General features: G+C 35.5%; 1 protein-coding gene across 1 annotated transcript in view; it reads right to left on the bottom strand.

Moving 5' to 3' along the window:
- The window catches only part of LOC124361894 (neurogenic protein big brain), a 77,801-nt gene extending 59,899 nt beyond the window's left edge, over nucleotides 1–17,902 (bottom strand). Inside the window, exons 1-2 of the mRNA XM_046815949.1 lie at nucleotides 17,384–17,902; nucleotides 1,478–1,604 (exon numbers count right to left, since the gene is read on the bottom strand). Of these exons, the coding sequence (XP_046671905.1) occupies nucleotides 1,478–1,604; nucleotides 17,384–17,705 (449 nt within the window). The 5' untranslated portion in view covers nucleotides 17,706–17,902. The remainder of the gene's footprint in view (nucleotides 1–1,477; nucleotides 1,605–17,383) is intronic.
- Between the last annotated feature and the right edge of the window lie 8,881 nt (nucleotides 17,903–26,783).

The raw sequence follows: 26,783 nt of genomic DNA, 5'->3' as shown, positions 1-26,783 counted from the left end.
CTATACCGATCAAATGCGGTTCGTTTTCAACTTTGAGTGACGTTTTGGATTACCATTACTTGTTATAATACTGGTCGAATAATTCTGTAAGCTATAACTGTCATAGAAACTCATGTGACAACAAGAGCTCAACAAATTAACCTAAAAAAACACCTTAGATGTTATTTTGTACTTAAGTCAGGTATTCCGATCTCCCAAGGTTGTGAAGCTATTCTGACAGATCGTGTGCAATAATTTCTGGAACAGATGGTTTCCAGCATTTGGCATTATATTAGATTTACAGGAACTGCCTGAAGGTGACGGCACAAGCCCATCCAAGGCAATATTGTGTGCCACTGTCTGAATATTCTCAGAGATTTATTCGTCCAACCGAAACTCAACTCGGTATTGAGGTGCGGAAGATGGGCAATTGGCATTTTAAATTCGCGGCGTTAGATCAGATGAGGTAGCCTTATCATGAGTCGTGTTCATTTATCAAGCTATAGAAATTTATTAATTTTTTCAAGTATAATGTCTTAAAAGAGTTCCAGCTCGCATATTATATTTTGCACCAAATGGACACATAATTATTTTACATATAGGCCTACAGGCATGTATGCACGAGTTCCTATATGATACAAATCTCAACTTCACAGATTAAAACCGTAAGTAATTGTCAAAAACCACAATCATCTGTATTTCTACTTATCTGTTATATAATTGTGAACAATTAATGTCCAATTAACAATATTCTGAGAATACTACTCAATACAGCCTATAACTATAACAATGTTCCTCAATAATTCTTTATTATGTCAACATATTCTGCACTGTATGCATAAACATACGACTGATTCTTAAAATTTCTTTATACGATGATTTTAGAACACAACCAACTAATGTACCAAACTGTTTCTTTTGAAGTGCTGAGAGAGAAAACATGTAATTGTCTTTACGAATAATGGTAAAGAATTTACTACATTAATAAATTTCACATGACTTCCTAGAGAGATCACTGGACCAAGAACGGATCCCTGAGGTATCCCAAAATGGACTTATCCGTAGAGAAGCACAATATGATGATTACTTTATATGATGATTTTAGAACACAACCGACTAATGTACCCAACTGTTTCTTCTCAACTACTGAGAGAGAAAACATACATTGTCTTTACGAATAATGGTAAAGAATTCATTACTTTAATAAATTTCATATAACTTTCCAGAAAGGTCAGTGGACCAAGAACGGATCCCTGAGGTATCCCAAAATGGACTTATCCGTAGAGAAGCACAATATGATGATTACTTTATATGATGATTTTATAACACAAGAGGCCAATGTACCAAACTGTTTATTTTGAACTAATGAGAGAGAAAACTTGTAATTGTCTTAACGAATAATGGTAGAGAATTCACTACCTTAATGAATTTCACATAACTTCCTAGAAAGATCAGTGGACCAAGAACGGAACCCTGAGGTATTCCATAGTGAACTTACCCGTAGAGGAGCGCAGCTCCCGCGATACTGCCTCCACTCTGGGCCGTGATGAACAACAGTGCCCGAAGGTAAGAGATGTTCCTGGTAACAGCCATGGCGACGCTGACCGCTGGGTTCACGTGGGCTCCTGCAACAATTGGTTCAGTCACTGGGGCTACAAGGATGTAATAGCCGAGGCTGTGCAGAGAAAATTTCTCCACTGGTTATACGGATATTTCCGGAGCTTGGAGCAGGATGAGCAAGAGCATCGCACACCTGCTTTGATCTGCGTCATACATACTTAGTTTTCTCTACCACAAAAATGTATCCAAAAGGATATGACTTTCACTCCTAAGACACTTTCGAGTGATTCAAAATCTGATTAAGTATAATGTCATGGACAATAGTGTTAATAATCTGTATTTGATTAGATAACGGCTGATTATAGTTCATAATAACATGAAGGTGACGTTTATTATGACTGTGATTAGTTACTTGGCTTATTTAAGACTCCTTCTCCATAGCTTTAAGCCGTTTCATTAGCCAGTGAGTGAATTGGTTAGAAGTCGAGGTGAAGTAAGAAATCACATATACTAAAACATCTGGTATTGTTATTTTAATGAGTGATAATATTTTAGTACAATTAAAATGTAATAAAATGGTCTTAACCCCACTTTTGTCGTGCACGACCCCCAAGTTATAAAATAGATCTCTATACTTTTTCAATAGTTGACACCCTGCACTATCCTTTTTTGTAGTTGAATTTAGCACTGAAATTGGTGAAATTAGTGTGTTAATGAACTATGAGGACCACGGTCAGGTTAATTTTCTTAGGCGAACTATTTTTCATATCTTAAACTCATTTTATTTACTTTCAATGTTAAAGAAATTAAAGAACGATTAACGTAATCAATCAACTGAACGCCAAGTAGTAATTAAATATTATTTCGAATGGATATAACTACGATTGATTACCTTTAAAACTGTTACAAAACATTTTACTTGTTTTTATATACGCTGACCATTTTGGTTTAAAAACATCAATAACTTAAGAACTGTTATAAATTTAGGTATTAATTTCTTAGATGCAATAATCATAATTTGTTCCTGTTTCTCTCACGGATTACTCAAGCTCTGTCTCCAAGACGATGCAACGGTTCACACAAGCCTCAACTAACGCGAGATGGATGACAAACAACAATTACGCATCATGAGTTAAATACATTTATTGATCAGTCCGAGTTTGGTAATTAAAAACATCGTTCTATGAGAACTTAATAATACATTTGTTAATACAAATGTAAAATTTGGAGATTCAGTTGCCGCATTGCCCTAAGGCGTCGGAATGTAGGTCTGTCTGAGTTGGAGATTGAGGAGTTTAAAATCCTGTCAGCGATCCTTGCATCTTACAACTCCCTCTTGTTCTGTCTGATGTTCTGATCCTCGCACAGACTTGCTGCCCAGGGACGAACAGAACAAAGCCAACACAGAGACCTGTCTCTCCTTAAAAAACATGTTAATCATACAGTTGATTTAATCCTTTCTGAAAGATTCAAATCCCTTAAGCCTCATTAATAATTCATCTCAGCCCCGCAACATTCATCAAGTCCGCTTGACCTCAGGTCATTCCTGAAATATACACTCATTATCAATAGTCCTTTAAATTAAGGATTTATAGAGGTACTCGGGTAGGGCGGTGATATCGACGTAAGCCAGTAGCATTACGCTTCGATGTCCTTCCTGGATTACAACGTAAGATTCGTGCTTAACGCCAAAATATGGCCCATTCACGAACTAAATCATCTCTTGATAAATTTGGAATAGCTCAGCTACTTCAGTTTTCAACTGAAGTAGCTAATAACAACTTATGAAATTACTTACAAAATAAATACAAACATCAAAAAGTATATATTTCTTGCAACAAAAAAACATTTAGCCTACATCTAGTTTACATGCGTTTCCTTAGGTGTAATACAATATACTACAATAAACTGATTAGGTTGTTGTAAAACTTTATAAAAAAAAATACTTAGAAATTAATTCCCAAACTAAGTGAAAACTTGTGTTTTGGAAATGAGTCTCTTGTAATACACCGCACTTTTATTTGACATTTCATTGTAGCTTAGTTATAACAAAAGGAAAAGAATTATTGCTGTAAAAATAAATATATAAATATTCAAAAACAAAAATTAGTTGAATATGTTTTTAGTAATTTATAAAAAAGATACTACATAGGAGAAGGCTATGGCAGCTGCAACCCGTACCACCCCCCCCCCACCACTTAATAACTCGTAAGTCCCCAATCACTCATACTCACATACACCCAATACACACTCACTCGATCGCACGCGTACACGTACACACATACACTCACACACGCTATCGCGTAAGCACGACACATTTATACTACGGTATTTAGGTTGAAAGTTTATAATCGTTTTTTATCTATATATTGATGTTATATTTTGTTCAGTTCTGTCCCTTCCAACCTCCAGTATCCATGTATTAACCTTTTTTAATATGTCGTGCTTGTATAAAAGTTGTGCTGTAGGTCTTCAGGTATATCTCTGCATAAATAGTGTGCTAATGAACGGATTAGTGGTCGAGTAAGTCCTTGAAAGTCTTAGTACACGTATTCCAACATTGTCCCATTTCTAGTGTCGTAGTCGTGAGTTACTTCCTGGAAGATTTCGTCGAATCGCTTGTGTATACGCATCAAACATTTCCTAACAAATAACTATCGAGTGTCAAAAACTTTTAAGTTGTCAAAAACATGAATGTTCTTCACGCTTTACACAGTGGGCCTAATGGTTTGTTGAAGTATCCTTCTCCAGGACCTCATAAAGTAGGCTGGTTGTTATTGCTTGAGAAGCCTGTAAGGTAGAAGTGAAGTGCACACACCGAGATCTGGTGCTGGAGATTGGGGATCTGTAGTAGATGTCAATATTGACCGCATTAATATTAGTACTAGTTCGGTGTCCAAATACGGTCTAACGGTCCAGTCTTCCCCCCTACCCCTCTCCACCACTGTACGACGTGGGAACCAGAGGACGGTCTCACTGATAAGTGTTATCGTCTCCACACAACTCTCAGTTGGTGAGAGAGGCGAGACTTTCCACACTTCAATCATACATAAGATAATTCATTATCGAGTCTACAGGAAAGTATCCGGCACTACTGTTTCCACGAAGTAAATAACTTCTTTTACTCAGCGTTACTCCATATACGAAAAAACTTTAGGTAGTCATGTAGTAAATAACTTTAAAAGTTAAGCAACTTCAAAGTTTTACCAATATGATTTTTTTAAGGAGAAGCCGAACCCCCTTTTAAGCCTTAATCTACCCGTCCTCATGGGTTTCTGGCCTGTGGGAGAATCTTATCAATTAGAATAAGGGGAGAGTCGATACAGTACAGAGAGTAATAAACAGTGCAAGGGTTACAGACAGGATTCTAACCTGCGCTATCTCTAACTCAGACTCCAAGTCCAACGCCTTAGACCGTTCGGCCATCGACACTCCCGATTCGCCTATAGGTATGAAAAATGCATATTAAATCGATCCAAAATTATATTTTGTTATTCCAAGCCGTAACAATACAGTCGAATGTGAGTAGAAGACATTTACTAATTAAACTGTAAATTTACTAAAATTGTAAAAAATACTCAAATTTATACTAAAGGCAAAATTATTTATAAAGCATCATTGGTTGTCAATACTTTATTATAGGAGATAATAAAATAAGCTAGATAATAAATAGGTCACCAGAAATTAGAAACAAATTCCTACAATTATTAATTATATGGGGTTTGGATACATAACTGGATATTTAATGTATTATTTAAATATTAAAATATATTTTTGCATTAATTGTTATTTTTATTACAATACCAGACTGGTATTGGTTGATTTGGTACTGCAATTAAAAACAGGTTAAAATGTAGTTTGAATAGAATCAGAATTGCCAATAAAATGCGCATTTAAACATATCCAAAATTGTTATTGTAATAATTACAACTTATTGTAAAAAAAATAATTCTGTTGTCCACGCACTAAATCTGCACTGGTATGATGATTAATTATACACAAAGAAGTCAACAATAGTTGTAAAAGTAGAGAAATTTCTTTGAGTATTATCTAGATTTTATTAAAAAACTAGTAAGAGAACAATGGGCCTGTAATTAGCTTGTCAATTGTTAGAAGGAGACGATAACTTGGAGGAAGGGAGATAAGTTTGTGATAAAGGATCTTCAAGAGGCAGTCTACCTCAGTTGACATCACCCCCCCCCTCCCAACCTCTCTAACCGCCCCCCACGACCCCCACACCATCACCTGGTCGTTAGTGACTCACAGACAGCACCCAATCTCCCATCGCATCAACGCAATATTAAAATTTGACGCTAGGGTGACTGAATTTTCATCATTTCTTCAATTCCTTGGTGAAAATCCCATTAAGGCCATATTATAAAGTTGAAATCAACATTATTGCGTATAGAAATAGTTTTAACTCGGTTACAGAAACTTTTTATTTGCACCACAAAGTGCTGTGATTATCCACCGATGTATTTATGGAAACCCTCTCAGTATAGATGCACAAAAGCTTTATGTACACAACAAATTGCATCACCCAAAAATCGACATTTCCTTAGTTATCGAGACACGAATATTTAAAAGGAAGAATTCCAAAATCAATCAGAGCAGAAAAGTTTTGCACCTCCAAAAAAATCTTCTTTTCAAGTTTGTCATCTTTAAGTGTAAAAATACCAAAGCCGTCCGTAACATCAATATAAAAATTGATCCAATGTAAATATAAAACTTTGTGCAAGCTTATTTTAAAATTCCTACAAGATGCCTAATTTTAAAAGACGCCTTCTACAAGAACAGCCTTCCTATCCCATCCAAGACCCACTGTATGTGGAGTTCAATGCGATTATTGACACTGTCAGCAAATACCCCAATTACTGTTGAATTGGTTTCTGAATAGAATGAAAAAAGGTATTCCGAAAAGTTCACAAACACTCTCAAGAAGAAGAAGAAGAATGAGTAGATGACGTTTTAACGCCTCCAGAGCAATATCACTTGCACCAGTGAGTGGCTCCAGGGTGAGTTATGTGGTTCTCAACCACAAGACGTGAAGTGGAGGTGCTACTGCTACTCGAGAACGGTACGGTATCTGGAGTGTGTAATGAGTAGCAGTAGTAGTAGCGGCAGAGGGGGTCACTCTAGGATGACTAATGGCCCAGCTGCGAACCACTTTAGGATGATTAGCGGTCTCTGGGAGCTTTCAGCTTTGTTTGGTCTCCTCACAGGCTGATCTAAGGAATTTATCTACTCTGCGACATTTCTTTGTGCAAGCTTTATAGCTATTTTGTTTTCTTAAGTGGTTGTCAACGTCTTCAGCGTTTTCAAATCCTATAGAAATAATGTGTTCGTAACTCCGGGGTGTTTTATCAATTAGGAATCGTATATAACAAACAATTTAATATTAGAGTGGGTACGTTTACCTAGTAAGCGGAACTGCTAGCAATTGGTTCAATAATTATTGAGAAATTGTAAGTCTCACAATGGGCGATTTGTTTTAATCTAGACGTGAAAGGCATTTGAACATTGAATATTGAACATTGAACAGTCACTTACCAAGGATAGGCTATTAGTACGTATGCATCCCAGAAATTTTGAAATTTCTAAATTAAAAATTCTTAACTACGAATTAATAAAGCTCAGACATTTAAATTTCAATGCTAAAAAAACCCACAATGTTATTTCCTGAGAAGTGTAATTAAATTAATACAGGGTGTAACAAAAAAGTTGGGCTGGATATGTATTTTCAAGTTCTAAGAACTAGTTGTGTGTTTGATTCTAAGATAAAAATCAAGAATAACTTTTTTTCAAATTTCCACTTTGTTGCCGCTAGCTGCCATTTTTATTAACAAATTAATATCTCTAAAACTAGTAAAGCTAAAGAAACCAAATTTGGCACATAGGTTTGAATAAGTAAATGGAAAATAAAAAATATTGTGTTATTTTCTTTAATATTAACAAAATGGCGTCTGTTGAAAAGGTTTATACTAAAAAAAGTTTAGTCATGAAATATTAACTAGACACCAACTATTTTTTTCTCTTTTACCTATTAAAATCTACGTGCAAAATTTGGTTTCTTTAGCTTTTAGTGAGATAATAATTTGTTAATAAAAAAAAAAATGGCGGCTAGCGGCTAAACGAAGTGGAAATTGGAAAAAATTATTCTCCATTTTTAGATTAGAATTACACATAAAATCTGAAAATGCATAGCCAGCCCAACCTTTTAGTTACACCCTGTATAATAACAACAAAACCGTTGGCATCTGAAATATTCAGTAACAGCCCCCCAGAATGGGTACAAATGTAACAAAGGAACAATGATGTCGGTTTCAGTCCAACTGAATGTAGGCTACTCAACTAATCACAACTAACTGCAACTATTGTTACAAAGTGACTTGGACTAGTTACAACAGTAACTCGATAAAACCATATTGGTAGTATTGGTGCCAAATTGCCATCCTCGACAAGTACTTGGTTGGCACTGTCCATAGTTAACTGCTGATTGTCCATCACAAACAATGTAATTGCTAATAATTCCAATTACAGCACATTACAGTCGTTCACATTGTTTAGGTCAGAACGATCAATGTGCGCTGTAATACATCATGTATCGACATTGTATGCATAAAACATGTGATTCAGTGAAGTCCATCACAAACAATGTAATTGCTAATAATTCCAATTACAGCACATTACAGTCGTTCACATTGTTTAGATCAGAACGATCAATGTGCGCTGTAATACATTATGTATCGACATTGTATGCATAAAACATGTGATTCAGTGAAGTCCATCACAAACAATGTAATTGCTAATAATTCCAATTACAGCACATTACAGTTGTTCACATTGTTTAGATCAGAACGATCAATGTGCGCTGTAATACATCATGTATCGACATTGTATGTATAAAACGTGACAGTGAAGTCCATCAAAACAATGTAATTGCTAATAAAACAATTGATTCAGTGCGCTGTAATGTGTGAAGTCCTTCACAAACAATGTAATTGCTAATAATTCCAATTACAGTACATTACAGTTGTTCACATTGTTTAGATCTGAACGATCAATGTGCGCTGTAATACATCATGTATCGCCATTGTATGCATAAAAATGTGATTCAGTGAAGTCTATCACAAACAATGTAATTGCTAATAATTCCAATTACAGCACATTACAGTAGTTCACATTGTGTAGATCAGAACGATCAATGTGCGCTGTAATACATCATGTATCGACATTGTATGCATAAAACATGTGATTCAGTGAAGTCCATCACAAACAATGTAATTGCTAATAATTCCAATCACAGCACATTACAGTCGTTCACATTGTTTAGATCAAAACGATCAATGTGCGCTGTAATACATCATGTATCGACATTGTATGCATAAAACATGTGATTCAGTGAAGTCCATCACAAACAATGTAATTGCCAATAATTCCAATTACAGCACATTACAGTCGTTCACATTGTTTAGATCAAAACGATCAATGTGCGCTGTAATACATCATGTATCGACATTGTATGCATAAAACATGTGATTCAGTGAAGTCCATCACAAACAATGTAATTGCTAATAATTCCAATTACAGCACATTACAGTCGTTCACATTGTTTAGATCTGAACGATCAATGTGCGCTGTAATACATCATGTATCGACATTGTATGCATAAAACATGTGATTCAGTGAAGTCCATCACAAACAATGTAATTGCTAATAATTCCAATTACAGCACATTACAGTTGTTCACATTGTTTAGATCAGAACGATCAATGTGCGCTGTAATACATCATGTATCGACACTGTATGCATAAAACATGTGATTCAGTGAAGTCCATCACAAACAATGTAATTGCTAATAATTCCAATTACAGCACATTACAGTTGTTCACATTGTTTAGATCTGAACGATCAATGTGCGCTGTAATACATCATGTATCGACATTGTATGCATAAAACATGTGATTCAGTGAAGTCCATCACAAACAATGTAATTGCCAATAATTCCAATTACAGCACATTACAGTCGTTCACATTGTTTAGATCAGAACGATCAATGTGCGCTGTAATACATCATGTATCGACATTGTATGCATAAAACATGTGATTCAGTGAAGTCCATCACAAACAATGTAATTGCTAATAATTCCAATTACAGCACATTACAGTCGTTCACATTGTTTAGATCTGAACGATCAATGTGCGCTGTAATACATCATGTATCGACATTGTATGCATAAAACATGTGATTCAGTGAAGTCCATCACAAACAATGTAATTGCCAATAATTCCAATTACAGCACATTACAGTCGTTCACATTGTTTAGATCAGAACGATCAATGTGCGCTGTAATACATCATGTATCGACATTGTATGCATAAAACATGTGATTCAGTGACAAACTTCAAATAAGCTAGACTGCCCTCAGTAACATAAAAGAAGGTTCCTACGTTATCACCAAGAAACCAGGGTTCGAACCCTTTTATGGGCATAGCATTTTCCTATGTCAAAAGTAATCATCAGAACTCAACCCGATAACATGATAATGACGAGGTTTAAATCCAAGCTACAGCTAAAGATCATCAACTAAAAACAGTCAACCCATTAATGTATTACACACAATTTTGAATTTATTGTTGCAGCCAGCGTACGCACTGTAGTAATGTACCAGATGTGATAAAAAACAAATAAACATCATTAAGGTAAGGAAAGTTTAAAATCAATAAGACAATTTGAAATTTAACAATGATTTGTCAATATTAAATTAAAAATAGAGAAATGTTCTAGATATTCACTGAATTCTTATACTTTTAAGGAACAAATCCAGCGTGTTTGCTTACTTTATAATATACTCTAACGGAGCGAACAGTGTAAATACTGTATTAGTATGAGCAGTGTAACAAACTAGTCTAGTTTCGAAATGGATCAAGGTTACATTCTACAAAACGTTTCTACTGTCGGTTTTCCACGTATGGCTTTCCAACATTTTACAACGATCATTTACAGACAAATATGTCTACTAAAAGACTTTATTTTTATAGAAGACTTTATAGGAATTATTTATTGGATTCACGTCTGTTGACTGAAGATGGTAGTTCGCAGAGAGGAAGTACTATTTCATGAATTTAAGTTTGAAGTTTGTTTTTGACGAAGGAAGGATTGTGAAGGAAACAGGATTTTTCCGGAACATTTGTCATCGTTCAGCGATACAAAAAAATCAGTAACACTACGTTTCGAGATCTGCAATCTGATCTCTTCTACAAGTAAATAACTAACCTAACACATAATTACAAACTAGGATAAAATAAAGAAGTCATACCAGAGAGTTGTGACACGCCTAAGTCAGGAACCACAACCACCGTGTTGTGTGTCAACTTCACTAACTCTAGAACATGCACTTAATAAAAACTAAAGGTAACTACTAGGTGGTTGGTCAACGAATGCAGACCTATTATGACCTGTATTCTGTAGTTCAGTTTTTATAACTAGTGTTGTGTTTAGTTTTATAAAGTGCGTGTTTTAGAGTTAGTGAAGTTGACACACAACATGGAGGTTGTGATTCCTGACTTTCGCGTGTCGCAACGTTTAGTTTATTTTAACTAGTTTGTAATTATGTGTTAGGTTACTTATTTACCTGAAGAAGAGATCAGATTGCAGATCTCGAAACGTAGTGGTATTGATTTGTTTGTATCACTGAACGATGATGGCAAATGTCCGGAAAATCCTGTTTCCTTCGAGAATTTAAGTTTGTTAGCAATTACCGATGCGGTAAGGGTCGCATAACTTTATAAACTCAGCGATAAACCAGATGCTTACTCTATAGGCAGCTATCTTGATATAAAACATTTACAACTTCGATCATCTAAATAAATATTAAAATAAAATGTTACAAACTTAATAAGAAAGACTGAGAAAGCCTTTAAATTGAAAACCGTTCCTTGAATTGTTGAGCCTTTGAAGATAGTCCTTATGCGCTAAAAACTCGAGATCGTTTTAGTTCCTCCAACTGATGTAAAGAGGTCCTACAGACAACAATGACAGCGGGCACATGTAAATGTTCCTATTGATTATACTGTCCTGCGTAATTGAGAGTTTTCAGTAGGCTTAGTTGTAATGAATGCTCAATGGCGAGAGGCTGCAGGGCATGATGGGATGGAACGGGCTCGGAAGGTGCTGGCCACTCAATAGTAGCAGCGGCAGGTGCGAGGTTAGGTGTCCTGCACCTGCCAACAGCATTCCTTCTCTCTTCGTGTCACTCACTGGCCACGCTGCTTGGGGTACGAACAGAACAAGTGGGCCACGGCGGCGGTCAATATCCATGTAGATATCGCTATGTACGAAGACGTACGTACAAGGCGGGTAAGTCGCGATGGAGGTTCATTGATGTTTACAGCAAAACTAGTTTGAATTTACGCGGTGTAGCTAACTGTGATTGGTCAGTTCAAGGTCTTCCCCTCCATCCCACATACTGTATCATGCATCTTTTTTAGATACGATTTTTAAGTAGGAAACAAATAAGCACAGAAATACATACAGACAGGCTACACACAAAGCTAAGTAGGTCATAATACTAGGAACTGTTAACCTAATTTTAGTATATGGACACGTCCTTTTGTCGGTGCAAAACACGAACATTTCGTAGATTCTTTTAGGATAAAAGTCTGTGACAAACTTATATAATTGTTACTACAAGTTTTTCCGTGCAAAGAATTGGAGTCCAATGAAAGTTGTGGTGAGAGCGCTGACATATCATCAATATCTCCTCTCGAATTATACTATCATAAACAATATGTTGAACCTAACTATATATCCACCGCGACCCACTTGTTGTTCTTTTCGTACCCTTAGGGCTTTAGATTACATCTACCCCCTTTTAAAAAGGGAAGGGAAATTATTTTATCCTCCACAAAAAGTATTTTAATAAGTATGGTGAAGATTGTACATCAATATCTCAATTCATTTGGAGTATATCCAGGCGTATCAGGACTTAACTTACACCTTGTATAAGCAAAAAAGCGCCTTAATGATACATGAAGTAAGGCATATATTCGGATACGTATAAGCCGCACCTTTAAAATGAACCATACAGATGAAGTATAATGGAGAGGCTGGGTAAGGTAAGATGTGCGGTATTTTCAGGTTCTCTATTGTTTCTGTGGAGGCGCCTTGCTCTAAACCCAAGTACCGACAGTAAGTCGTATCTGAAATACGTAGGTACTTAAATGTCTACTTACCCGGTCTCTCAACACTAGTGCCCCTACAGCTTTTGGACATTAATCGAAGTTGGAAGCTAAACTGTGAGATGTTATAGTATAATACAACTTAATAAGATTTCTAATTGTTATAAATAAGCGAAATGGTTGAACGGTAGTAAATAAAATAGTTGTACTTAATTTTAATCAAAGTACACTTTTAATACGACCTTCATCCCGTCCCAAACAACAATTTTGATAATATTTCACAGTTATGACAAATATTTTAATACACATTCACGCTTCTTATTGAATATACTACTGCCTATCGCAATCAGTCACAAACTGCATTACAAGAATGTAACCAGGAAAATATTTTGGGGGTGGGTGATCGAGACAAAGGATATTTTCCTGTGGTGGACAGAGAGTAAGGCCCCATTTCGTTCCTTAAAAAGTTCTTGACCCGTTTCTTTGATGAGAACGATCTTTCAACAGTATATGTCATAATACTGAATTATTTAAACAATAATTATCGTTTACTAAAAAAGTTATTGAAAAAAATTGAAAATTTGGGAGGATCCGGTCCCCTTTGGGCCCCCTCGCTGACTACGTCCTTGGGCAATGGTCTCTAATGAGTCACTGAATAAGGCTACTACAATCTAAACATATATTAAATTTTCACCAGACTCTACTTTTACAGCTATTGTTCACACATTTTAAATGCGTGAGTACGTCAAGAGGCATGGATACGAACACTATTTCCAACCACAACTTCTGTGGATTCGTCCATCAAGACATAATTTCAATATCGTAAATACGTTAACTTATTTAAGATGTACATTAAACAGAATTTATGTGGAAAATACAATGAACGGTCAATTACTCAATTAAGATTTTATGTTTGGCTAGTTAAATCGGATAGGATAGGTACAATCGTTTAGTTGAGTATCAGTAATCAGCAAAAAAGAACGAACGTTATTGACAGAATTAAATGTGTAATGAATACCGACTGTGAGAAATAATCATTATAAATCTGGGGAATTCCTCATTTTGGACCACGCTGGGCGATTCTATTCTGAGGGATTAGTGGGAACCTCGTAATGTTTATTTACATAGTTTCTCACGGATCATTTCCGGACACACCTGCGGGCACCGAGACACACCTATCGCCGGCGACACGAAGATGCTCAATCTGCGAAGCTAGGAGGCCTGTCAGATATGGGGGAGAGGTTCGAAATGGCATTGGCGTCGAGGAGATGGCTGATTAGTGACAGACAGAATGGAACGAACGACCGTGTCTGAGGTCTTCATGAGAGCATGGGAATGGGAATAGACAGACCACATCGGTTTCGTTTGGATTGGTACAGTCGGTTCACACGATGTTCCTCGACTGTACCGTAATTTGTTACGGGAGGTGTCCATTTGTGCTCGGAAACTCCTCTCGAAAATCCCGATAAATCGATATTTCAAAACGATGAATATCATCGTTGACTGAGCAAAAAGGTTCACGGATATCCAGGCAGGTCGCTCAGGTGCGAATCTCCGCCGTTAATTAAAACCCGATCGAACAAATGCTCGCGGAATTAATCATGTGGGCGTATAATTTAAATTGCACATCAGTGGCAATGACTCGTGCGGCTGGAGGATGTCACTGATTAATGTTTACTTTGAAACGGAAACGCATTTGTTTGTTGTTTCCGCGCGAAAAGTTTGTTTACAATTGTCGTCAAAATGATACAGTTGGCACTGAATCTCGAAGTATTCTTTGCATGCATTCACTGTGCTCAAGTAACTATAATAATAAATACGATTGACTGAATGGTCACATTTCTTAAACACTATAAGGTCTTGGACCATAAAACTAGGCACACAAGACATATTCTTCACAGACTCTACACGCATATTAAGTACAGATTTTGAAAATCATTGTGTAAGTTTGATAAAACATTACGATGTAAGTTGATGTTATGTATGTTGACCACTTCAATTTGTAGAAGGCGCATGCTGCGTTATATATTATATTAAAACATCTGAATACGTTAAATATTCAAAATTAACTTTATTTGTAATTTGATAAAGAAGCTTGCCACTCCTCACAACATCTCTTAAGCTGACTTGTAATTTGATGATGGAGTTGACCACTCCTCACAACATCTCTTAAGCTGATTTTTAATTTAACGAAGGAGCTGGCCACTCCTCACAACATCTCTTAAGCTGATTTTTAATTTAACGAAAGAGCTGACCACTTCCCACAACATCTCTTAAGCTGATTGTAATTTGATGATGGAGCTGACTACTCTTCACAACATCTCTTAAACTGATTTGTAATTTAACGAAGGAACTGACCAATCCTCACAACATCTCTAAGCTGACTTTTAATTATTTGTTGATGATGGAGTTGACCACTCCTCACAACATCTCTTAAGCTGACTTGTAATTTAACGAAGGAACTGACCACTCCTCACAACATCTCTTAAGCTGACTTGTAATTTGTTGATGGGAACTGACCACTTCTCACAACATCTCGTAAGCTGACTTGTAATTTAACGAAGGAACTGACCACTTCCCACAACATCTCTTAAGCTGACTTGTAATTTGATGATGGAGCTGACTACTCTTCACAACATCTCTTAAACTGATTTGTAATTTAACGAAGGAACTGACCACTTCTCACAACATCTCTTAAGCTGACTTGTAATTTGACAAAGGAACGAATTATGTAAATGATCTACAACGAAATCTATTTGTTTTCCACGTGTAATGGAGGGTTCAATAATACAGTGTTTTATGAACTAAATGAGCTAAGACCTTCTAAGAGTATATTATTCGGGTTAAAATAACACTTCTTCCTACGAACAAAGGACCTAAAATGCACTTCTAAAAATCTTCAAACAGCCTTTCGAATAACGTTATTTTTCATTGTTGCGGCAAAATTATAAATTTAGTAAGCACAGGTATTTTGTGTACAGAATTCGATTCTGTCCATAACGAATCTTGAGCATTCTTTCCTGGTTAATTTAGGAAGTTGCATCTACGTACGCTATTGTGCATGTGCTACAAGAGCCCGTATGTGGACTCCATACACATTACACACTCTCATGGCGACGATCTGGTGTGTAATTCACAATATTCACACCTCACACAATTTTCCTAGCATAATCAAACTATTTTTTCTTTCCTTCACAGAATTCAAAGTAAAATTACAGTTTTGCAATACGTTGATTAATTTTACTGTACACGTGTATTTAAATATGAAGTGCTAGCACCTTTGTTCGTATTTGTTAAATTTCAAACACATCCCTTAGCTGGTGCGAACACACGTATAATCAGGTTGTTTTTAATATTGTCAATTTCAAGTGCCAGAAGAGAAAAACAGCTTTTTAGAAAAGACAGTATTTAGATTCCAAACACCACTAATGTTGTCAAAAAATGTTTATGTTCAAATCAAAAAAATCACACTATAAAATATCATACAAGACAATATCGCTAAAGTAAACAATGGTAATTAATTCAGCCACACCAAAGGTGCAGGTAATTGTATTTACACTCACTGTACATGTACCAGCACTGATTTATTATTTCATCTACATTACTATATTTCCCCATTTTTGTTACTGAAAATGTAAAGTATTCACAAATCTTCATAAAACTACTATCCCTCAATTCATTATTGGCATACAACTCACGACAAGACAATAAATCAACTCATTTTAATTCCCTCTATGTCTCCTCCATTGCAGCAGATTTTATATTTTACATCACACAATACACTGATATCCCAATGTTGTTTGTAAATAATTACTAGCTTTGTTAGTTTTTTCTTCAAAAGTAACCTAGTTATTCTTGGTAACACAACAAAATATGAATACTACTATATTTCTAAAATTTTAGTAACAATCCAATAAATATACACATTTTATCATTGTTACCAACAAGTTAATTTATTCTTAGTTTGAAGTATATTTTTGCTGATGGAAGGATTGTGAAGGAAACAGGAATTTTTCTGGACATTTTTTATCGTTCAGTGATACAAAAAAATCAGAAACACTATGTTACGAGATCTGTAATGTGATCTCTTCCGAAGATCAGATGAAGAAGTGATCAGATTGCAGATCTCGAAACGTGGTGTTACTGATTTTTTTTTATCATTGAACGTTGGTAGATGGCAAATGTGATGGTAAATGGCAAATGTCCGGAAAATCCTGTTTCCATCACAGGTTAATCTATCTGTAATTACATTTACTCAGATTGTTTTAATAATCTATTTAATAATGACTAACATTTATTTAAATCCGGTATTTTTAGAATTATTGGTTTTAATTATTCAGATTCTACAATAGATCACCCACCATAAAAATAAAACTCAAGGAAGAATGAAGCTTTTCAGAACTCGAAAACGCGAAATATGGATGTGACAGAGACCTACAGCGTAAGCTTATATATCCTACGACTCCTTTCATACGCGCTACTGTGATAAGAGAGCTTCGGAACAAGCAAGAGTTCGTTATCGTGGTCACTTCGGTGTTAGCTCCAGATGCAGTACATCTACTTGCTCTAAATTGGAAATAAAACTCTTTTGCTGTATCTATTAAGTGAGCAAAAGCAACATTGAAATACTCCAACTGTACCAAATTTGATGTAAAGAACGTACCTGAGACGTGGCCGAAGGACTGGGTGAGGGCGGCGATGGCGAAGCCCGACGCCAGCGCGTTGGCGATGACGAGGAGGCCCGGGGAGCCCGAGGGAGCGACGGCAACAGAGGCCCCGCACACCACGAACACGTAGAAGAAGGAAGCTAGACACTCGGAGATGATGGACCTCCAGAACTCCAAAGTGCGCATCTCCGCCTTGGCTGGCAGAAGGCGCGGAGGCCCGGTATCGTCGCGACGCATTGCGCTGACCTTCTCCAGCAGCGTCGCGATGCCGAACTCCACACTCTGGTTGTCCGGCACTGATAAAGTCGCTGTCGCCATCTTATCACAAAAACGTTTTGATTTTCTCAAAATTAAATAACACAATTCGTAGTTAAAATATTTTATAAAATATATTTAGAATGTTTTCATTTTATTTAACAAAGCGGCTTTTAAAAGTATTACAAATAAAAGTGGAAGCACATGGAAAGTCGCGAACAGTACTGTACAGCACGTCGCGTCCGTTCTCGGAGACTGCTCGCGGTAGAATGAGCTGTAAGAACCGAACAGCTGAGTGGTGCCGCGCTTCCACCTAGTTCCGCAGTTCGCCGCTCCGCCTGCAGCGCCACATGTCACATTGTAAGATCTTGTTGCTGTCACTATCAGCAAAGAAATAACCTCAATCCAAACTTGTCACCATCTGTAATCAGTCAGCAGCATACACCGCTGATAGAACAAAATTATACAAAATCGTAACTTTATTCTCAAGTGATTAAGAGATTTATCATTTTGATAACAAAAATCATTAAATATTAAAATTAGCAATTCGTGATTGAGTAGTGTGCTAGTATAGAACAATAGAGAATCATCCTTTGTAACAGACTTAATTGATTTGCAAGAATACACCTTAAGATTATCTGTTAAGTTTAGACATTTTATTAAGAAATAGAACGGGATGACCAAATAAATGTTTATGTAGGAAAGTCCATTAGTCATTTAATTAAATCCTAGATGCCTATTTGGAAACCCTTGCTGGCTACGTCCTTGTCCCCGTGGAAGGCAAGTTTTCCTTATGAACAAATTGGATAGAATCCAACGAAGGTAGCAGAAAAGATGAATTTTTAATACAACTCCCAAAAGAAATGTACTTTTTCCAAATATAATAATTTTGTGTACGGAATGAATAAATGTAAAATACTTATCAGTAACCCACGATATTTAATACAGTTTTTCCTAATTATATAAGGTTAACTTTACTGTGTTTCGACTCCTGCCATATTTTCCAAGAGTATCTTTTAATTTTAAAAATATACACAAATTGATATTATTATTTATTAAAATAGATTATACATTGCTATAAGAGACTGCATTAGTTTATGAAAAATGTGTGTGCTCTGTAGTAGGCAATGTTTAAAATTATAAACAAAATGTCCCACAGTTAACCCGATAAACTTCTCAGGTGGTTTTCTCTCATAAAAATAATGAAAAAGTTTCATAAAAACACATGTCCGGAAACGCTTTTTTGGCGAACTGCGGCTAGCGAAAGATTTCGCATGGCTATCTGGAAAAGGACGGAAATAAAGAGAGTGTGATGTTTTTATGGCACGAATTTAGGTGTTAAATTTATCGGATTTTATGTATAATGAACTGAAAAATTGAATAAAATACTTCCCAGACCGGTAAGAAAACCCAAATCTGAGATATCAAACATAATATGCAAAATTCGGTCTTGAAAAAACATGCTTCGTTTAGATTTAGTAGATCTACATTAACTTCATTAAATGTATAACAAACACGAAAACTGTTTAACGAAAACTTGTAGAGAATTCAATTCTAAAGAGAACGATGTAAAATAGGCCAATAATAAACAATCACAAAGTTTAAAAAAATAATGTTTAATTTAACCAACACATACGAAAAATAACATTTTAAAATACAACGTCAATTGAAATGTTTTAGTTTATTGAAAATCGAGAGTTGGCAACACTGCTGCAAAAATACCTGAAAACAAGTTATTATTGTACAGCTGTCCAACAGTTCAGCTGTTACACTAACTAGTCTATTATCTTTGGTTTTTGCAGTGTATGTGTATTATTGAATTATTTGTATTTTATTCGTGTTTTTTAACAATAAGATGCCATTTGATTTTTCAAATCAAGAGTACACAGATATTGTTTTCGTCGATAATTTTTCCAGTGTAAATAACCAATGTAGATAGATATTACAATTATTGTAATTGTATTGCCTTTCAAGCAAGCGAAAGGTCAGTGTCAGCTAACATCCAGTGGACTGATGGAGTTGTCAGCACACAGCACACTTCCTGTGCTGAGCATTGGAGTTGAGGTTAGATGCGCTGAGCAAACAGATCAGGTGAACTCCTCAAGCCCACTGCGTATTGTACACTAAACCCAAATAAAGTAACTCAAGTAATACTAAAACTATTTAGATTTATTCGTGCAACATAAATATTATAATGTTTCACCGGTTTTACAAATGTTAGGTGCAGTGATGTTCGTACAGACAACAAAGCAAATCTTTTTTAATTAGGGGGACACCATGCAAAGTCCACAATATTACAGAGGTAGGATCCAATAAGGACTGGCAATTAGTTTGTTTATAAGAGTTGTATAGTACTAAATGTTTAATGAAACAATACTTTCCAATATGGTTTATCTTTTTTATCTTTTTGGACAAGGCCTTTCGAAACCAAGGTTTCATCACAGGCGACTCCACAAATAAATATTTACATTATTTTTATTACAATTAATATTAAAATACCATATTACCGAGAGATCACGGGTTCAAATCCCGGGGAGATCCAATCATGTACTTTGACAATAAAAAACCAGTGAACATCGTAGCCGGCATAGCTAGACGCTGAGGCTTAAATAAGAAAAAAACCATAAATGGTGTAAATATGCAAATAAAAAAAAAAATATTTGAAATATTTAAGCGAGTATGAAAAATTAGATATGACTACAGTATACTTTTTGAATACATTGAGAAGAAAGAAGACTGGAATTTTCAATAGTAACTTCTTCATTGTTTATGAGTTTCCTTTATTTATGTTTATGCTTAGTGTTTCCCAAGCATTTAAGTTCATTGGTTTTGTTACTTCTTCTATTAATTTTAGGCTTTTAATTGATGTTCTGTGTTCTGATTCAATGCAGTGCTTGGCTACAGCAGATTTTTCAACTCTTCCATATTTTGTGTGTGATAAATGCTCTTTAAATCGTGTTTTTATTGTTATTTTTTTGTTTGTCCAATTTTGTCACAGTCATCGCATCCAATTTCATAAATTCCTGGAAAGTAAAAAAATAAACCATATTGGAAAGTATTGTATCATTAACATTTAGTACAATTTAAATTTTTTCCAATTGCTCCAAGAGTCAATATTTAGAGTAGACTTTCTTACTAATTATTATTTCAAAAAGTATATTGAATTTATTAGACAGCATTGACTTTGTATTGAATTTATTTATTAGTCAACAGACTACTAGCGAACGAAATGTATCGAAGTACAAATTTGACAATAACGGACAATCTTGCTATTGTTAAGAATTTATATTTTCCTTGCTCATCCAGATTCTTCCAACACGATTAACAAGTAACAAGGTACCTCAGGGACCAATACTAGACCCTTTTCTATTTATGAACTATCACATTACAAATGCAATTTCTTATGCATACGATACTGTAATTTGTCTACACTATACTTTTTTGCAAAGGAAATAATAACTGCTGTACTATTGTATGACAGAGGTACTGAATGAAGCCATGTAAACTTCAAATTTAATTAAAGTTTGGTGGGTTATCTAATACAAACTAGTGTGGGGGCTAGCTGGTTTGTAATATTTTTGGGTCAGTCTCTCCGAAGATCTGAAATGTCAAAACCGCGACCAAGCCGAGCGCGGCGTGAGAACGTGAATATTGAGTCGGTCTGGAGACCGGAGAGATTGATGTCTTCATTCTTGAGATGAAGATTAGGATGAGGAAACTGCGCACCGTCGAGCATCTCGCGTCACGTGACGTCACGGCACACGGCGTAACATCGGGTGTGTCAGACTGGACTTCACAACTCGACCCAAATCTTCATGTACGATTCAACTTGTTTTAAAAATGGCACATATAGAAGTAAAGATTTTATCGGATCCAGAAATAGAATTGATCATTCCTTCCGAAAAAATTAGCTGATTTAAGATTGTGTTGTGGTATAGGGTGATTCACGAAGATATGCAGAAACTGTGGGAGCTCATTCTACATTTTAGAAATAATGGAAAAAGTTTATGTAGACATTGGTCCGGAATGCTTTGTTAGCGAGTTAACGCTAGCGAAAGATTACGCCCGGATTTCAGCTCACCGTTTAAAACGAGATCTTCCTGAAATTCTGGTAAGGTAGATTAAGGGGCGAATTCAATCGTTTTTATGGTTTTTGACCAGGTAAATTGAATAAAAAATAGGTCACAGAAATGTAAGTTAAGTAGTTTTTGAGAAAACCAGTGTTAAATGCATAAATTAGAGTGAAAATAAATTTTATTCATCTTCGGACAACAATAACTTTGTTATTTTACCAAGAAACAGATAAAAAAAATTAAGTGTAGAAAACTTTGTTCTGAACTGTATTAAAACGGTGTACTAAATAAAGTACGCAAAAAAGCGAATACTATGTGTTTAATTTAATTAATTTGTATTAATAACAGTACAACACGCGTTTTACATTTGACTTGACAATAACTTTGATCACCCATTAAACTAATTCAATTCCTACTTAAAAGTTGTAAATTTCAATTCTTAAATGAAAAATTATTTCGTAGAGTTGATTGATTTTAGCAGGGCATACAGTACATGTGCTGCTGATATACTGTACGACTTGGTTAAATTTTATGTAAACACAGAATGATGTTTTGTGGGAAATTTTTATTTCATAAGTTGGCAATACAATAAGCAGCTGTTCAACAATGATATGATTTGAATTGTAGAATTCCAATAATTCTGAGAGCTAACAACTGAGTTTCAGTCAATATGCGTATTGTTCTGTTCATAGTAATCGAGTTTCAGTTAGTGTAAGTATTGTATTGTTCGTAGTAATTATTAAATTATTGATGTAGTGATTCCACACTTATTTACAAGTGAAGAGTACACCGATATGGTGTTTATTTATGGTGTGTGTGCACGCAATGCTACGGTCGCTATTGAAGAATGAAGGCAACAAATACCTCTTACCACATAATTCTACATAGGTACTAGAACAATTAATGCTACACTTCTTACGTTACAGGAAACAGGATCACTTCCTAGCGCAAAGTTCCAGTATAACTTATAGCCCTGCCCCTAGGGCTTGTTTTATTCAATTTATCAGTTCAAAACCATAAGAAACGATTGGATTTGCCCCTTAATCCACCTTGAATTTCAGGAAGACCTCGTTTTACGTGTTGAGCTGAAATCCGAGCGAAATCTTTCGCTAGCCGTAACCAAACCAAACCCAAGTTTATATACACTTTTTTCATTATTTTTACATGTACAATGAGCTCCCACAGTTTCTGCGCATCTTCGTGAATCAACCTGCACATCTTGAGCGAATACCCAGAAATAATTCTAAGATGATTTTGAATTTGGACGAAGCAAATTCTGATATGTTCACTTAGCTGACGTGTTTCACAGTGTAGCAGGCCTTGCATTCCGTGGTCATCCGTTTAATTTAAAATTTAGGTTATTTGTATTTTTCATCGCATAACCTGTAAATATTGTATACAAAATTATGGTTATTGCAATCTTTGGTAGCGAATTTATGTAAAACTTACTATTCAGAACCAACTGTTTTAGTAGGATTGTATTTATTGTTATGGGTGGTTTATCAAAGTTTGAAACTGTAGCGAAATAGTATTCACAAGCAAAGAATTATGCTTGCTGAATTTAAACTGGTGAAGCGAAATAATAAATTCCAAAGTTATCATTACAAATAATACACCATAAAACCTATACGTCTCGAACATCACCAACCATACATAAAACCATAGTAAAATACTAGTTCTTCCATACAAACTTTTTTTTTTTGCAAGTTTAAATATAATGTATAAAAACTGTACTGGCCAAAAATATATGCAAAATCTTTCTGAAAATAGTTTTAATAGGAACTTGACAGAAGCTAATACATTAAAGATTCGATTTGCCGGATCATCTAAAAGGGAAATAAGTTAAATTGGTCATCGATAAATAAATCTTGACCACCCATTGTTTCGGCTTAGATGTGCAACGCATTTCAACAGCTAACGCCGCGTTTTGTGCATGTATTCCAAAATAGTCTGCAACCCGTATTTTGTCCCCTCACTCCTTCCATCACCAATAACTTGGCTAAGTTGTAGTCTACCTTGTTTGGTTGCATTAGCTTGATTCTTGAAACAAAAATAGTCTTTCCGGCTCAATGGGAAATATAGTTACATATCGTGAAAACTGAAATATTATTACATTAATTTATTCTCATGGGATTTACATGTACTCTCGAAAACTGCCCGAGATACAAAAAACGTTTGTAACAAAACGTTTAGGAAACGTTATAAGCATTTCAGATCAGTCTTAGTTTTTCTCAAGGTTTATAAATAACGGAGTAGTGGATTTTTTTAAATATCCGCCATAATTCAATAAACAGTCATAGTAATATTGAAGAGAAATGTTTCAACTTCAGAGTCCCAAAAAACAGCTCTTAAAATTTTAATCTGAAATAGATCAGGAATTAGGAGTATCTTTCAGAGACTATCACTTATCAGTATTGTTTGGAATGACATTTAAAAATGAAATGCTCATAATGTCTCTGTTTTTCAAAATGAAATTGCGATTAAGCCGCGGGTAACTGCTAGAAATCTAAAGTATATACTTTTGAACGGAGGTGGGAGTCACGTCCGATGAAGTTATGCAGAAAGTTTTGCTACAATGAGGGTGAGTACAATAAGCTGATTTTGTTTAAAAAAAGTCGACCTACATTACGGTTTTACCGCAAAACGGTGAATTCATATTTACATATAACGCTAATTTCGAGGTTATAGAACAAAACAAAAAACCGGATGAGTGCATTTACAGTTTGATCCTTGAAGCGAACACTCGAGCAGTTGGAGTTTGCTAGTAATCCAAGATTCTTATAGCCTACATGCCCTTAGATTGATTACAGTCCTCAAAATTTAAATTCAAAGTGCATTTAATTTTACATCTCCCAGCTGACAAGTACTTTAATGTTTAAAACCCATTTTGGTTCAAAACGACCCTAGCCACAATCTGGTATAATGTTTATAACCTACAAAAGCATCTTGTGCACCCTCAGCTGTCTATGCCGCGGGGTGCCCGGCAGGTGGTGGGGGGGGGGAGAGGAAGACAGCTGCACGTGCCACACCTGGTGCACACGCGTGTACACTTCCTTCACCTTCCACCTTCATCGACCCTACTCTAGCAGACTAGAGCCGCATCTGGGCATCTGGCGAGGGCCACAGATGGCACGGACATCACACCTTCTATAGAGAGATTTCTTCAATCCGTACAGAACAGAGAACAAGATACAGCTGGTCTGTTCGCCGCTCAGCAGCCTCTCTTCGTTCCAACTTGTGGACCCGACCATCTGTAAAGCAACTGGAACATCCGTGAAACTGGAAGTCGATACCTTTTTGTTCATTCTAGAAGGGCACGTGTTTGTTCGCATTTGTGCTAAATGAAGGTTTAGGTGAATGTCAGGTACTAGGAACTTTAGAGATGTGGTTTAACACGGCATAGGAGACATGAACCAATTAAGGGGGTAGGGGAGGGGGCGTATAAGAGAACTAATCCTAAGATGTGACCTACAAGGTAGAAGAACTTTCACGTTGTTAGAATGCACTCAGCTTGCAGAATTGTTTTCCGCTTTATCACTAATCTTTAAGTAATTATATAGTAATGACTGTTGCCTGTTTATTGTTTTCTTGTTTGCAAATAGACTATACCGGAAAACTATATTCAGAATATAATTTTTTGACAAGAATGGAATCTAAATACGTAAAAAGTTCAAAATCTTGAACCAGATCTCTGAACCTGTTAATGTTGTGAGTCCATGAAAAATTTAATTTTTCTTATCTGAAACTCTAATCCAGAACTGTTTATTACACAACTTTAGGCTGGAATAGGATGACAATTTGCTTGCGTAAGAGAAATGCCGTGCTAGAATTCGAACCCGAGTTACTGGGGTGAGAAAACTGGGGTGAGGCGCTAACTACTCAAACCGCAGGTTTAATTCTATAGCCAGTGACTTATCTCGTTGAGAGGTCCATCAAGGGTCTTCCAGGAAAGGGTAGTCCGAAGGTACTTCCCCTGAAACTATGTGTAAAATTAATCCATACACTGTAACTACGTTTTAAGGGTATTTACGTTATTTTGTAGTAATACGGTTGGTCTTATATAAAATAAAAACAGGTAATAATATCATTTTTACGTTGAAAAACCAGCTGGTTTTATAACGTAAACTCATTAAAATGCCGTTGTTTGGATGTGTTTTATAAATATTTTCGGGGAAGAATCCCGAAAGTTCCATCAGATGAATATCGCAGGAAATTAATAAGCAAAGCATTCCGTCCTAAAGAATTTCAACATAAATCATTTATAATAACAAATAAATAATTAGGTATATTGATGATCTATACTATTATATAAATATCGAGTGATGTATCTCTGTGTGTTTTTTACTCAATCACGTAAAAACTATTTGACCGATTGTACTGAAATTTTACATGGACATTCTTAGGTGCTGCTTAATATTCCCATTTCGGAAATATCCCTCCGGGCTACGCCCTTCTGGTCTTGAAACCCCCAATTTTCCGTTATTTCGTATGTACTTGGCTTAATAAAGATAGTAAAAGTGTTTTTAATTACCCATTAAAACCAAGAATAATAACTATAATAATTTATAAACTTTTAACAATGTGATAGTAATGTTTGTAGTTATTCGTGTGTCTAAGGCACCGACACTTTACAAACGCCATGTTACGAGCGTAACATGATATATGTATGTATGTATTAACATATATATGCATATTATGTATATGTATAGAATATATCCCACTAATATTATAATAATGCGAAAGTTTGAATGTTTGGATATGTGGATGTTTGTATGTTTAGATGTTTGGAGGTTTGTCCTCGAATCACGCTGAAACTGCTTAAGGATTGTGCTGAAATTTGGAACAAGTATAGCTTTTGTCTGAATTAACATTTAGAGTGCTTTTTACCACCCATAACACATTCATTTAACCAAATAAAGTCGAATTCAAATTGAAAAATTAGTTTGTTTACATTCGAATGTTATGATAAGAACGAAACGTAGATAACGTTTCATAATTCAAATTAAACTGGCACTAAACAGCTGTTGACAACTATAATTCGACAAACTTTCTGAAACATCTGTTTGAA

Source organism: Homalodisca vitripennis, chromosome 5, assembly GCF_021130785.1.
Source record: "Homalodisca vitripennis isolate AUS2020 chromosome 5, UT_GWSS_2.1, whole genome shotgun sequence".
Lineage (NCBI taxonomy): Eukaryota > Metazoa > Arthropoda > Insecta > Hemiptera > Cicadellidae > Homalodisca > Homalodisca vitripennis.
Note: the sequence above shows the minus strand (reverse complement) of the source record. Positions and strands in the feature narration are given on the sequence as shown.